General features: G+C 50.1%; 2 protein-coding genes across 4 annotated transcripts in view; one reads left to right on the top strand and one right to left on the bottom strand.

Annotated features, from left to right (window-relative positions):
- Positions 1-8,607, bottom strand: part of TOM1L2 (target of myb1 like 2 membrane trafficking protein) — a 121,355-nt gene extending 112,748 nt beyond the window's left edge. For all 3 annotated transcript variants that reach the window (XM_055304903.1, XM_055304901.1, XM_055304900.1), the window contains exon 1: positions 8,481-8,607. In XM_055304903.1, the coding sequence (XP_055160878.1) occupies positions 8,481-8,532 (52 nt within the window). In that variant the 5' untranslated portion in view covers positions 8,533-8,607. The remainder of the gene's footprint in view (positions 1-8,480) is intronic.
- Positions 8,608-9,078: 471 nt separating this feature from the next.
- The window catches only part of DRC3 (dynein regulatory complex subunit 3), a 34,003-nt gene continuing 28,101 nt past the window's right edge, over positions 9,079-14,980 (top strand). Inside the window, exons 1-2 of the mRNA XM_055306017.1 lie at positions 9,079-9,197; positions 12,911-13,075. Of these exons, the coding sequence (XP_055161992.1) occupies positions 12,916-13,075 (160 nt within the window). The 5' untranslated portion in view covers positions 9,079-9,197; positions 12,911-12,915. The remainder of the gene's footprint in view (positions 9,198-12,910; positions 13,076-14,980) is intronic.

The following is a 14,980-nucleotide window of genomic DNA, read 5'->3' on the forward strand; positions in this document are numbered from 1 at the left end:
CCTGCTTCTCCCTCTGCCTATGTCTCTGCCTCTCTCTCTCTGTGACTATTATAAATAAATAAAAATTAAAAAAAAAAAAAGTGCCAAATGTTACAAGGGAACAAAGAGAGGGCAGTGGGCATCCCAATTGCTCTAGAATTCCTTGATGGAACTTCTGCTAGCTTCATGGAATTCCCACATGGAATCAGTTAAGGCCCCTTCTTGTCTAAATGGAAACAGACCATGCTTACTGTCTGCCAAGGCAAGGGGAAGGAAAGCCCTACAGCTAGACTCCCTGGATATGGAATAGGGCTCAGCCTACCTGAACTACTGAACCTTGGGGAAGTTTCTTAGTTCCCTTAAGCCATTTCTTTGCTGAGATAAGAATACCACTGACTTGGTGGAGTTTTCAGAGGAAAAAAAAAAGATTTTAATGAGTTAATGTGTATGACAGGAGGTCTGGAGGATGCTAAAGGATCAGTAAATGACGGCCAATATTTTGAGCTTTGAAAGATACTAAAAAGTAAGATTGATAGAAAGGAACCTTTGGAGTGAGCAACCGTGCAGTGTATCTGCCACATTCTGTGACAGTCACAAGGAAGTAGAAAGTGCGCATCCCGCCCTGGGGAGCCTCCGGCCTCATACAGGAGGTAAGGCAATAAACAAGACATAAAATAAATAACCTCAGGAAACTGTACCAGGCAGGAAGAAAGCAATCAACAGGTTTGAATATAGTAGTTGAATGCGGGACACTGTGCTAGGGACTTGACATACATTCTCTCATTTAATTTTCATAAAAACCTGGGAAGTTAAGAAATTTTCTATTTTATAGGTGAGGGAAGAGCCAACAGAGATAACCAAACGCTGTGAGTTCAAAGAAGAGATTCAGCACCATAAACAGGGTGGTCTAGGAAAGCTTCCTGGAGGAGGAGGCAGGTGCTGCCAGACACTGGGCATGCTCACTTGGATGGAAAAGATCAACAACATTCTTCTAGGTCAGGAGGATTGGTGAGAGCACTAAAATAGGTAACAAGTCTGAAAATGGTTTTTGAAAGGTCCCTCTCCAGGGCACCTGGGTGGCTCAGTTGGTTAGGCCTCTGCCTTCGGCTCAGGGCATGATTCCAGGATCCTTGGATTAAGCCCTGCATCATCCCACTCTCTGCTCAGTGAGGAGACTGCCTCTTCTCTCTCCTCCCTACTCTCCCCCACCCCTCCCCCCCCACATCTCTCCTTCACTCTTGCTCTATCTCAAATAAATAAATAAAATATTTTTTAAAAATATTAAAGGCCCCATTCCTAGGCACAACAGGCTAGGTCAGGAAAAAAAAAAAAAGGCCTGAACATTATTTATAATTTCTCAGACTACTAGGTTAACCTAAAAATTCTAAGTGATTTATCTGCTAGGTCAAGAGCAACAACCCTTAACTGAAGCTCCTCTGGGTACTTTATATTCTCTTCTTCACTTTATATCTGTCCTCCTTCCCTCCCACCAAGAAAAAACAGGTAGATTACACAGAAATATGTTAAGAGAACTTATACAATATTGCATCTCCAAGAGAAAAGTAGGGGGTGAAATTAACAAGGATGGCACCCATTCCACTTATTATAAAAAACGAGAAGAATCTTCATGAGTTTAAGAGCATTTTATGGTGATTTTTTTTTCTCCTTTGCATTTTTTGTACATTTTTCAATATTTCCCACATGGACAAACACTGTTTTTTAAGAAACAGTTCTTTTTTTTTTTTTTTTAAGATTTTATTTATTTCTTCATGAGAGACACAAAGAGAGGCACAGGCAGAGGGAGAGAAGCAGGCTCCATGCAGGGAGCCTGACGCGGGACTCGATCCCAGGTCTCCAGGATCAGGCCCTGGGCTGAAGGCGGCACCAAACCACCGAGCCACCCGGGCTGCCCAAGAAACAGTTCTATGAGAGTTTTTAGTATTCCAAATAGCCCACTCTAAGCAAGGTCACCCCCTTCAGTAAAGCCCTTGGCGTCTGTGCTCCTGTTCCTGCACATGGAAAGCAGGGCACAAGGAGCAGGCTGCCCCCCACCACGTGACCAGTGTTTCATAAGCTGTCCAGGCAGTTAAGGACAAATGCTCTCAGAACCCCAGGCCTCTTCCTCAGGTGGCCCGCCAACCTGCCTCAGCACTTCTCTCTGGTTGGGGGGCACATAGGAAGGGCCCCGTCCTGGACCTTCGAGGACTTGGCAGAGCCTGCTCCTGACTGCCCTGTAGGAACCCCTGCTCTGTGCGGATGGGGGCTTTGATGCAAAGAGAGAAGAATGACCTGTTGGTGACTCCCAAAAGGAAATCTCCCTGTCTCTGTAATGATATCCTTGCTACTCCCCTCCCTAGAAATCCTTCCTGGCTCCTCAGGGCCACAAATGAAAGAACCCCAACTGTTTGGCCAACAGTTGGAGCCCCCCACCATCAGGCCTAACCCTACCTTTCCAGTCTCACCTTCCACCACCACCGCTTGCTAAGCCAACAGACCTGGTCCTGTTATGCCCTCCCCCACCCCCCTTACCATTAGCCTTTGCTCAAGCTGCTTGCCATATCTGCCGAGAGTCCTCCAAGCCTCCTTCTCCATCCCTACCCATCGGTCAAAGCTCTGCTCAGCGGCAGCCACGGCCTCCTGAGTCTCCCTTTCTTCCTTCCCAAAGTGCTCCTCCTCACTCCTCCCTTACAGAGGGCAGCACAGGATAACAGCACACCAATTCTGGAGCCAGCTCCCTTCCTGAATGTTGTGGGACCTTCTCTCTTTGCCTCAAGGCCCCTGTCTGCAAAATGGAGATCATATAGTACCTTATGGTATTCTTGTGCGGATTAAAGGACCGCAAGATCTAGAAAGCGCCTACTTCAGTCTCCACACTAAACGTTTAGGTATTGTTAACTCTTACTACTAGAGTAGTGAGTAGTAATAACCCCTTCAAATCTCCACTCTCGTACTTCATTTATCTGTCCAATCTAATGCCCTGCTTTTTTAAAGAATCATGTCTGATTTAGGTACCTGTCTTAGCTCCCTTACTAAACTGAGAATCCTGGTAAACACTTAGCTTAATATATACAGAGATGCGATATATAGCCACCAAATGAATGAAGGATTTCTAAATAACCCCACTCATAGTCTGTCCAGAAGAAAATCCACATTTACTGCTTGAAGAAAGATAAAGAAGAGATTAAGGGGGCAGAACTTTTCATCTAGAGCAGTAGTTCTCAAAGTGTAGTCCCTGGACCAGCAGCAGCATCACTTGGGAACTTAGGAATGCAGAATGCTAGGCCTCAGCCTGTACTGAATCGGAAACTCCGACAGTAGGGCCCAGCAATCTGGTTTTTTGTTTTAAGATTTTATTTATTTATTCCTGAGAGACATAGAGAGATAGAGAAGCAGAGACACAGGCAGAGGGAGAAGCAGGCTCCATGCAGGGAGCCCGATGTGGGACTCGATCTCAGGACTCCAGGATCACACCCTGAGCTGAAGGCAGACGCTCAGCTGCTGAGCCACCTAGGCGTCCCTCCAGCAATCTGTTTTAACAAGCCCTCCAGGTGATTCTGCTAACTCTGAACCATAAGGACGAAAGAACAAGAAGCAACACGGCAGGACAGAAGTGAGCACTGGCTCAGGAGCAGATCCCTGGCTTAACCCTGGGACGAATCTCTGGCATAAGACCTTGCACCAGCCTAACTCCTCAGGGCCTAGGCCTCCTGAGAAGCAACACAGGAGAACAGTAACACCCAGATCATTAAATACTTGTATTACGTGAGATTCTGTGTACAGAATTTGCATACAGTAGGTGCTTAATAATTTTAAGCTCTTTTCAGTTGTTTTCCTGTGTATTGCACAGGGCTGTAAACACACAATAAAATGACCAAGGATGGGATCCCTGGGTGGCGCAGTGGTTTGGCGCTTGCCTTTGGCCCAGCACGCGATCCTGGAGACCGGGGATCGAGTCCCACGTCGGGCTCCCGGTGCATGGAGCCTGCTTCTCCCTCTGCCTGTGTCTCTGCCTCTCTCTCTCTCTCTCTGTGTGTGTGTGTGACTATCATAAATAAATAAAGATTTTAAAAAAAATGACCAAGGCAAAAGGGCTTGGCAAATGGTCAAGTGCAAGGGCAATCTGAGGGATAACTGATTATTCCGGCAACAGTGGGGCTGCAGAACACCTAGCATTCCCCTGTACAGCACTGGGAAGCAGTTTATATCTAACACGATCCAATCCACAAGCACAAAGTCTGCAACAGAGTATCTGCTTCTTAGCCTTTATAAAAGCTGAACCATGCAGAGAAGAGATGGTCCTCCCTGCACCCACCTCACCCCCCACAGTATTCCCATCAGAATTAACTAGCTACTGGCTAAAATTTTGAAATGAGTCCACACTTTACTCTTGGAAAGAAGGATAATCCAAAAACGTTTTCCAGCCAATACAAGGAACTGTCACCACTTGCAGAGCACCCTGGACCTCACTTGGGGGAACTCCTGACATTCCAACCCCCCCCCCCCGCCCCGGTCACAGACAGGTTAGATGAAGACAGTAACCTTCTGAAATTTTTTTCAGAAGAGAAAACCCAGAAATAAAAATACAGACTTTTTCTTCTTCCACACTTCTTAGCCTCTCATCCTACTGCTCATTCTGCTCTAAATCATGCATTCTACTCGGGAACCACCTTTCAAAAGGACAGTGAGGATGGATACAAGAATACACAGCTAACTACATCAGACCATGGGCTTGGCTGCGTGTTCAACCAAACAGCCCAGGTTACAGTGTCCTCGTGAGGCCCCAAGCATGAGAGAGAATAGTAATTACCCTACCCCTTTCCAACCTGCGCCCAGCAGAATGGCTCCCACAAAGCAGGTGAGCAGAAGAGCCATTCTGCCAAGAATCAGAGACGGGAAAACACACCATCAACTTCACAAGCGCATCCATGCAGTGGGTTTCAAGAAGCATGCCAGGACACTTCAGACACTCAAAGAGATGCAGAAATATGCCAGGAAAGAGATGAGAACTCCAGGTCTACACACCGACACCAGGCTCAACAAAGCGGTCTGGGAAAAGGGAATAAGGAAAATCCTTAAAGAAAATGTAATGAAAAGGAAGATCCACCACACAAGCTCTGTATGATCGTTACTTTGGGACCTGACACCACTTTAAAAAATCTACAGTTAATGCGGATGAGAACCAACCAGACTGTCAAATAAAGATCTAAAACCACACACACACACACACACACACACACACACAAAATAATACTAATAACCAAGCCTTGAGACTACAACCCTCATTTTTTGCAGCTCTAGCACACCTTTGGTGAGCAGGGTAGCCCTACAGAAGACTCCTGAGAGCACCTTTTAAATATCTGTACCCCAGAGCCTGGCACCCACAGACACTCAAAACGTTGGGGGGATTGTTTAACTGCAAGCCCCATGCAGCTGTTGAGAGGTGTTATTTCACGAGTGGGTAAAATAAGGAGCAGAGAAACTAAAAGTTGGAGTCAGCTGAAGAATGTCATCTTTGATATCACATCCCCCTCCCCAAGAATAGGGCTTTATCCTGGGCCCACACCCAACCTGCCACTGTTCCCCAGTCACCTTTTCCACTCAGACTGGTGAACACAGATGTGCCCACGCCACCCTCCCTACCTCATGTACCTGTCCCCAGGCATGGGGCAACCTCTTCTCTGCCTGTGAATTCCCAGCCACCCTCGTGAGCAGCCCTTGGACTCCAGAAAGCCACTTCCATCTCCCCAGCTCTTCTGAATTCTTCTGGACTAAGTTCACTGACAATCCCCACTACTCAACTGAGCACTTAACTATGGAGTGGCCTTCAGTTAGTGATTATTCCAAGCATCTCTGCTCTCTCGACACCATAAATCCCTTGAGGACCAGGGCAGCTATGAAATGCCCACTCTCCCTTTTACCAGCTGAGCAGTGGCTTCACTCCTCTGAGGCTCAGTTTCCCCATCTCTAAAGTGGGAAGGACAACAAAACTTACTCCACAGAGCAGCTGTAAGAAGCAAGTAACACAGAACTGCTTTGTGCAAGCGATAGCTGCTGCTTCTACTCATCAGCCTTGTTTTATTTCTGTATCCCTTCCCTCCTGTCAACCACCTGGCAAGACTTTTAAAAGAATAGTAACAATACTAAATGCCACAAAAATCACTTTTACACTTTGTCACAACAGTACAGAATATACAGAACCTCCTTCTACATAGAACCTCCTTCTATCCTCTAATCATTCATCTGAACTGTGATGTCCGCTGGGTCTTGCCTGTTGACCAACTGTCAATAAGGAGGCTTCATTCTCTTCATGGTCAATGTCTTGTCTAAGGGATGATAAATGCTGGGGGCTGTTCCTTCACAGGTCACAGATGGGTCAGCTGCCCCACATATCCTTTCCAGACAGCACACTCAACCCTAACTTAACTATTCTGTTAACAATGACAGCTACAATTTAGTGAGCCCCTACTATGTCCCAGGCAACCATCATCCCACTTAATCTGTACTCCTCTGTGAGTATGAATCAATCTCTCCCTCTCAGCAAACTAAAGTTCAGAAGGGTCACACAATTTTCTAGGGTCACATGGCCCAAAAATGGGTAAGGCAAAACTCAACTCAGGCCTCCCTCACAGAAGCATCATGCTCTTTCTACTCACTACGTACCCCTATGTCCTTAATATTTGTGTATTTTTATTTTTTTTATTTTTTTAAATTTATTTATTTATTTATGATATTCACACACACACAGAGAGAGAGAGAGACAGAGACACAAGCAGAGGGAGAAGCAGGCTCCATGCACCGGGAGCCCGATATGGGATTCGATCCTGGGTCTCCAGGATCGCGCCCTGAGCCAAAGGCAGGTGCCAAACCGCTGCGCCACCCAGGGATCCCTATTTGTGTATTTTTAAATGTTCTTAACTTCTACCCCTCACCAGCTACCCTGGCATTTCCTATTGTAAAAGAGACAGAAAAGAAAATAAATCCCCCAAGTTTACCAGCTCCTTCCAATAACCGTTTGGGATTCAATACTCAACTGAGAAATGAGGTTTTGGGAAAGAAAGAGCACCTGAGGAAAGGACACGAGGAAGAAAATATAGATACACATGATAGTTCATAAAGGTGGGAAGACGTTCACCCAGGGCCCAGTGTCCATCATCTCTTATCAAAGACCTTACACCACAAAGAAAAGAAAGGCTCCCAAATGCCATTTAGCCAACAGGAGAGGCCTCAATCATTTCCCAGACCCCACTACAAGCTGACAAGTAAGCGGGAAAGTCGTAAGTAAAGCCGGATATAAACAAATCACTGCTGCCTAAACCAGCCAAGCCCAGAAGGACACCAAAGGTCTTCAGTCATAAAAAGACGTTTTACCAGTCCTTCGACCAACCAGGAGGAGCCCAGTTTTAAAAGAAACCAATCAACATTCTTGGGTAATTACTTGGAGAAAGATCCTACCTTGGATGAAAAGACAAGCTGCTTTTTTTTTTTAGTAAAGAAATCCCACACAGCATGGTCATTCTGGCGTTCATTCACCTAGCCTTGGGATTTCCTTACCCAGGATACCCGACATCTCTGGTGCTCTTTTCCAGGTGCCCAGAGCCCCCATATAGGATTAACAGACACTACTGAGTACCTCTCTTTACACTGTCACTGAAAGACTTCAGCTTTGGGCATATTTAATATAGGAGAGCAACAGCCAATGTGCGGAAACTATTATCAGATCTATCAAAACTTTAGAACTTGAAGGGACCTACCACACTTCACCTCCACACACACACAGGTCATTTGACAGACAGGGAAAACGTCAAACCCGAAAGAGCAGTGACTTGCACAAGGTCATACAGGGAGAGTCACTGGCAAAGCCCCTACTGGATCCCGGGCTTCCTGATTCCCAGTCCAGGGCTCTTATCGTTAAAACACACACAGCCTCCCTTCTCTCCCCGAGGCAGTGCAGGGATGCCATCCCCCTGCCAAAATAATCACCCTCGGGGAACCCTTCCCCCCATCCCAGTCCCTCCTACAGCCTAGCTGAGCTGCAGCTCTAATTAGCAAGTCTCAGAGCAGGGAGTATTCTCTGGGAGGGTGCCCGGCCTGAGGGCTGCTGGTACAGAGGAGACGGACAAGGATGGAGGGAGAAGGGTGCGGGAGCCCTGGGTCCTGGCGGCAGTGGCTGCGAGACCGTCAGCCTGGACGCGGACGCACTCGGTGGCATCCCCAGCAGGCGAGGAGGCAAGCCGACCCCAGCAGCCCGCACCCCCTCTCTGAGCCGGGAGAGGCTGCGCCCGAATCCGGGAGGGCCGCACGGAGCATCTCCGAGTCCACGCTGGCTTTTGGGGCGCCTCCCGGCAGGGTGACACGGGCGCCGCGAGCAGGGGCCCGACGGCAAGGATGCCCGGGCGGCCCGCGGGGTGGCACCGGTGCCCGGCAGAGGCCCGCGGTCCTCACCAGCCCCGTCAGCCGCCGCCGTCGCCCACCCAGATTGCCCATCCTTCGCGCGGCCTTACCGAGGCACTGCCCCACCGGGGTGCTGAACGGGTTCCCCAGGAGGAACTCCATCTTGAGCGGACAGCACGGCAGCGGCCCGGGCCCCCCCGTCAGCCGCCCGGGTCCCCACTGTCCCCTGGTCGCGCTCCCGACCTGACTGACACCTGCCCCCGCCCCACCCTCCGAACGCCGAACGTCCGGCCCCTGACCCCACCCCTTGTCGCGTCCCCATTGGGCAGCGTCTGTCTAGCCCTTCTCCGATTGGCCCTTACGCCTCCCTTGCGAAGCCCCGCCTACCCCGCGGCAGACGATTGGGCGGAGCGGCGAGCTAGGTCACAGGAATCTCCGTCAGGCGTAGCGGCGCCTCCAAAGGCCCGCCTCCGAACGAGAGTCTGAGTGTTGTGATTCATCTATATATTGGTCAATCTAGCGAATCCTTACCATTACTGGCCAGGAGACGAGTCAATCACTCAAGTGGGGGCGGGGGAGAGGCGGGACTACTGATATCCCTGCCCATAGACAGTGCTGATTGGAGAAACGTTTGTTTTTTCTACTGCGGGTTGGTCGTAAGAGTATTTCCCCGCCCAAGAAATACTGTCACGTGACCGTCCACTTTCACCCAGGATGTCTACTCTACGACTTCCCCTTAGCAACCGACTGGCCGAGCTTGGTTCCCTTAGTAACCGGGCGAAGCGTCGGCTTGCGTGGAAGCAGTCGGGTGGCCGGCGCTTGAGACGGTGAGACCTTGGAGCGGAGACTGCGGGAGGACTAGCAGGGGCGGACTTATTAGCTCTTTCCTCCGGGCTTTTTCTCTGGGAATCGACCCGGCCCTCCTCACCTGTAGATGAGCACACAGTTCTCTGCCAGCCGCTTCACGGCTGCGCCGGGACCCTGGGCTTTCGGGCTTTGGATGAGAAGGAAATAATAAGGACGCCCCCGGGCCTCCTTGCCTGGTCCCTTTTATCGAAACAGAGGTACCCGGTCCACTGATGAGCTCCTCACGTATTTAACCCTCAGATCCGACCTCTTGACTGTCATAAAATTGTTTCTGTTCTTTGTATTCTTCACCTGGTGCTCCATAAAGTATTTTGTTTTGGGATATAGCTACCCAAGTTCCATGCCTGTCTCTTCTCATTAGCTCATTGTACGACTTTGGACAATTTCCTTCCCCTCCCGGGCCTCAGTTTCTCTCTCTGGGAAATGGGGGAACTAACACCCCTTTCTCCAGTGACTTCTAGAGCCGACATGGAATTAAGTAATGAAATTGTACTTAGTACCCAGCAAGCACTCAGTAAGTCGTTGATTTTCTCTAAGTAATCCACTGCCAGCAGGGGCAATGTTTTTCCGATTCAGTTGATCACAAGTTCTTGTTTCACAGGGCTGTCCTGGTTTTGTTTCTCGGTGAGGAGGCTGCTCTGTTGGCAGTGGTGTAGAGCCCTCCACTGCTTTCCCCAACCGCTACCTCTGGGCTTCCCCAACACTGTTGTCAGGCAAGTCATCAGGAACCCAGGTTGGGTGGTAAATTATTGACAAAAAGTCCCTTAGGGGAGGAGCAGTGGGGCCTTGGCCCTGCCTGGGAGTAGCTGTGAGAAACCTCGTGGGTTGTGATAGTGAAAATCCACAGTGCCCTGCATACGGTTGTGTCATGGTTAAGAAAATGGGCTCTGGAATCACATCTCCCGTCTTCTGCCATATGCCGTATAGATGTATGAACTTGGTATCTTACTTAACCTTCCTAATCTCATCTGGAAACTGCCAGTGATTAGTCCTACATATTAAAATCCTCGAGATCTCTCACAGCCACATCTTACCACTACCCTGCTCATGACTCTTGCTGTTCTCAGTACGACAGCCAGAGTGAGCCTCTTAAAAGTGAAAACTGTTCACGTCACTGCCTTTATTAATTAAGCCCCAGGAGCTTCCCAGGAATCCGAAGATGTTAAGATCCTGCAGGCCCCTCCAGCCGTGCTTCACTGCAGCCCAAATGGAACATGGCTCGTGCACTCCACCTCAGGGCCCTGGCTGTGCCCTTCACTCTTCCATCTTTCCTACTCACCCTTCAGATCTCAGCCCTGTCTCCCCTTGCCAGGCCAGGCACCCCTCACATATGATGTCCCAGTTCCCTACATCTACAAACTTGTCATGGTTTGTAATTAAATATTTGTACAATGTTTTGATTCACGTCTGAAGCAGAAGGGAGGAGGTCTGTTTTACTCCCGACACGTAGTAGCTATTCATTACACGTGTGGGCTGAATAAATGATCTTAAACAAATGTAGGAGGGAGGACTTATCCATTTTTACAGACAGTAAATCAAGGGCTCAGACAGGTGAGGTTCGTTGTCAGAGGATGCCCACCCAGGCTCCAAATCCTACCCTCGTGTGCTTAACAAAGAGCATGCCTAACGACTCTTCCACATTGAATAGTGATTGTGGGCTTGACAGAAGCAAGCCTGATCTGTCCCAGGTGCCAGGCCCCGATGAAGTGGGAGTGATGAGAAGTCAGTTACAGTTTTGAAATCGGAATTAAGCATTTCCCAAAGCACTGCACTTTTCTTTGAGAAAACACAAACACTTCGCAGGTAACATCTGCCAAATACCGCACATTAAAATTTCCCCAAAGGCAAGTTGGTGTCAGGTTACGGGAAATCTTAGAGAAAAAAAGATTGTTTTAAAAGAGCGGGGAGATGGGGGGAGGGGGAGGACTGGAAACATCTTTGGGAGTTGACTCATTCGCTCTAAGAAGTTGGAGCCAATGTTGAGACTGGAGAGGGTGGGAGGATGGAGGGCCAAGGTGGGAAGGGCCGTGGCGGGGAGCACTTGGGGCCAGGAGCAGGGTCCAAGGAGACTGTATCTCCTCAGGGCAGAAGAAAGAGACTCACAACAGTTAAACGCACAAGGCCATTAGATCACAGACAGCCCAGAAATGGAAGATGCAGGTTTATATAAGCTGTGTCCAAGTGGATGGCGGGCAAGGAGGGCAGTGGCAGCCTCTAAGACCAGGTGGTAGGATTGCCAGGCCACCCCAGTTTGCAGTGGACACCATCAACCCAACACCAGCTGTCCCTCCAGTGGTGTTCAGTGGGATAATTCAGGGACTCCCCAGCATCAGGGAAGAGGCCTGGGTGGGGGACCAGGAGGGCAAAGGTAGATGGCGAAGCCAGTGGGGGGAGGGGGAGTGGTGGCAAGAAACAGGAGGAAAGAAGGAAGGGCTGAACCTGGGAGCTTCCAAAAGAGTGCGCCTTCCTGCAGGGTCCAGCCCTTCTGGATGCTATCACTCTTAGGCTGGTAATGATGAGAATGAGGTCAGGGGTGCTCAGGCTTCCCAGGGCTGTGGCTCTGTCCAGCCAGGAACAGCAGCCCAAGGTCAGCCTGTGGCTGACCAGCTCCACAGATCTCCCATTTGCCTGCAGAATCTCAGCCAGATCCCTTTGGCCCCTTAGCAGCAGAAACCTCCAGGGGTCGGTTTAAGTAAAATAGAGTTTAATGTGAGAAGCCAGGAAATGCTCACAGGGCCTGGAATTAGGGACATGAGCAGGGAAAGCCAGCAAAGACCATGTCAGTCTGTTGGCCCTTTTGTCTTATTTCTGGATCACCTCAGTTCCCATCTCTTTCTCTTCTCTGTCCATCTGCCTCATTGCCTCTTGTTCTCTCTGCTCAGCCACATGTCTGGATAGCCAGTGACCCCCGCAGTTCCTCCCTAGCACCCACAGCCAGCTCTGATGGGACCTCCAGCCTGCTGTCCCCAAGTCCACATTTCTCAGGGGGTGGGGAACAGGGATGGCAGTTTGGGCAAGTGTCCGCCAATCCGCCAATATCCACTCACTGAGAAGCTTGTGGTGAGATTAGGGAGTCTCCCAGAGAAGGGGAGCTGCAGGCTGCTACACCTGGCCGGGGCTGCCAAGGATCCTGGTGGGGTTGGTGGCAAGACACTGAATAAGGCTGGGTCAGGAAAGCCAGAGGCCAAAGATGACCAGGGCCACAAGGAGCACTGAGTTCCAGGGGATCCCTGGGTGGCTTAGCGGTTTAGCGCCTGCCTTTGGCCCAGGGCACGGTCCTGGAGTCCTGGGATCGAGTCCCGCGTCGGGCTCCCGACATGGAGCCTGCTTCTCCCTCCTCCTGTGTCTCTGCTTCTCTCTCTCTCTCTCTCATGAATAAATAAATAAATCTTAAAAAAAAAAAAAAGGAGCACTGAGTTCCAGGGGCCAAAGAGACCAGCGAGGACACGGGGGATGGAGGGGTGCACCAGATGGGCGCCAGGCAGGACAAGGGTAGCCTTGGTGCAAAAGTACTAGCCCCCAGGTGTAGTGCACCCAAGGAGTGGGAGGGGGCAGCTCCACAAATACCTTAAAGAGACCTCAGCCAGACTCTGTCCTCCGACAAAGGGAGAAGCAGAAGCAGACTGGGGAAGAGAAACATGGTGGGATTTTTTTTTTTTTTTTTTTTTTTTAGGGAAAATGCACCGGCTGTACAACTCACTGGAGCCAAGGGTGATGGATGAGGACATGCTCAAGCTGGCTGTGGGAGAACAAGGCCCTCGGGAGGAGGCTGGGCAGCTGGCCAGGCAGGAGGGCATCCTCTTCAAGGATGTCCTGTCGCTGCGGCTGGACTTCCAGAGTATGTATGTTGGGCTGGGATGGGGGCACCAGGCAGCACAGCAGCCCCACTCCTGGCCTCTCTGCCCCAGAACTCCACACAGGGCCCATGATCTCAGGACCAGCATCAGCATCTGGGCCTGCCTGGGTTAGAAGGCATAGGAAGGGGACACCCGGGTGGCTCAGTGATTGAGTGTCTGCCTTCAGCTCAGGGCATGATCCCAGGGTCCTGGGATCAAGTCCCACATCGGGCTCCCCAAAGGGAGCCTGCTTCTCTCTATGTCTCTGCCTCTCTATCTGTGTCTCTCACAAATAAATAAAATAAAAATATTTTTTAAAAAATAAAAGGTTTGGCACAGAGTGTTTTAATTTATTTTTATTTTATTTTTTAGAAGATTTTATTTATTCATGAGAGAGGCAGAGACACAGGTAGAGGAAGAAGCAGCCTCCCTGTGGGGAACTCAATGAGGGGCTCAATCCCAAGATGTTGGGATCACGATCTGAGCCAAAGGCAGACGCTCAACTACTGAGCCACTCCGGTGCCCTGCAAAGTGTTTTAAAGCTTAGTACTGCATATCATTAGCATTTGAATATCTACAACACACCTGATCCTGAATAATAGAAAAAGAGATACAGTTCCCCCCTCCAAATCTAAGTGAACCCAAAGGCCACGCTGTTTCCATCAGACTCCACGTGGATTCCTTGGCATGGGGTCCCTGGCAGGTGGAACCCAGGAGGGTGGCCCCATGCAGCTCAGAAGAAGCCATGGGGAGGAGGAGGATACGCACTGGGGCAGGAAGCAGGAGAGGTACGTCAGGAGCAGCAGGACAGCCTCGTGGGAATATATGGCCCAGGACCAGGCAGGTCCTTAGTGCCAGGTGTCCCCATCTGTAAAATGGGAAGATTGCAGTCCATGTCTCAAGTGTTGGTTGGAAGGAAAAAATGAGGCAACATGTGCGTAGTGCCTGGCTCATTCAAAAAGGCCAGTGAGTCAGGATGGAGGGGGTGCAAGAGGAAGCAAGAAGGGTGGGTAGGCCCCTGCAGAGTCACCTGGGCTGATGCGCAGTCCTGCTCTGTCCTGGGTTTCTACACTGGCCTGCTGGGTCATCCCGTAGACAAGGAGGAACAGCGGTCTGTATCAGACCATGGGGCATGGCAGTGGGCAAGGCAGAAATGGCCCTGGCCCAAGCCTCACAAAACCCACAGGCCTCCCCAGAGCACAGTCTCCATGGCCAAGCCGCCAGAGCAGGGAGGGACCCGGGGCCTCAGCCACCTCAGTGGTGGGAGGATTAAAGGAATTGCAGAATAGCTGTCACCAGCAGGGGCTTTCACCTCCTTTTGCTAAACCCCTCCCGCCTCTAAGGTTCATTTCACCGGTTTTTATCAAATGCCTATTATATGCTAGGTGCTGTTCTAGGCACTAGTGAACGGAAAGGACAAAAAACCCTGTCCTCCTGGAACTGATGTTCAGGTGATGGGAAAAATAAGGAAAATGATAGCATGTGCTGAAGGTGATATGTGCTGTGGAGGAAAATCAAGATCAAAGGGGTGAGAGTGGGCTTCCATGTTTTATTGGGTGGTCAGAGGCCTCATCAAGAAAGTGACAAGTGCCCACCAATCATAAAAAAAAAAAAAATAAAGTGACAAGTGAGCAAAGACTAGAAGGAAGTGAGCGAAAGGGCCACGTGGAGATCCAGGGAGAGCATTCCAGGCAGAGGGAGCCGCCAGTGCCAAGGCCCTGAGGCAGACAGTCCTGTATGGAGGCTGGTCAGAGAGGTGGTAGGGTCAGCTAGCATCAGCTGTGGGTCCAAGAGACAGTTTTTGGCTTTTATAGTGAGATGGGAACCCTTGGAGGGTACTGGGCAGAAGGACAGGATAGGATCTAGGTTTCCACAAGATCCCACTGGCTGTAGGAGGATAAGAGTGT

The sequence above is a fragment of the Nyctereutes procyonoides genome, unplaced genomic scaffold (assembly GCF_905146905.1).
Source record: "Nyctereutes procyonoides isolate TBG_1078 unplaced genomic scaffold, NYPRO_anot_genome, whole genome shotgun sequence".
NCBI classification, from domain to species: Eukaryota; Metazoa; Chordata; class Mammalia; order Carnivora; family Canidae; genus Nyctereutes; species Nyctereutes procyonoides.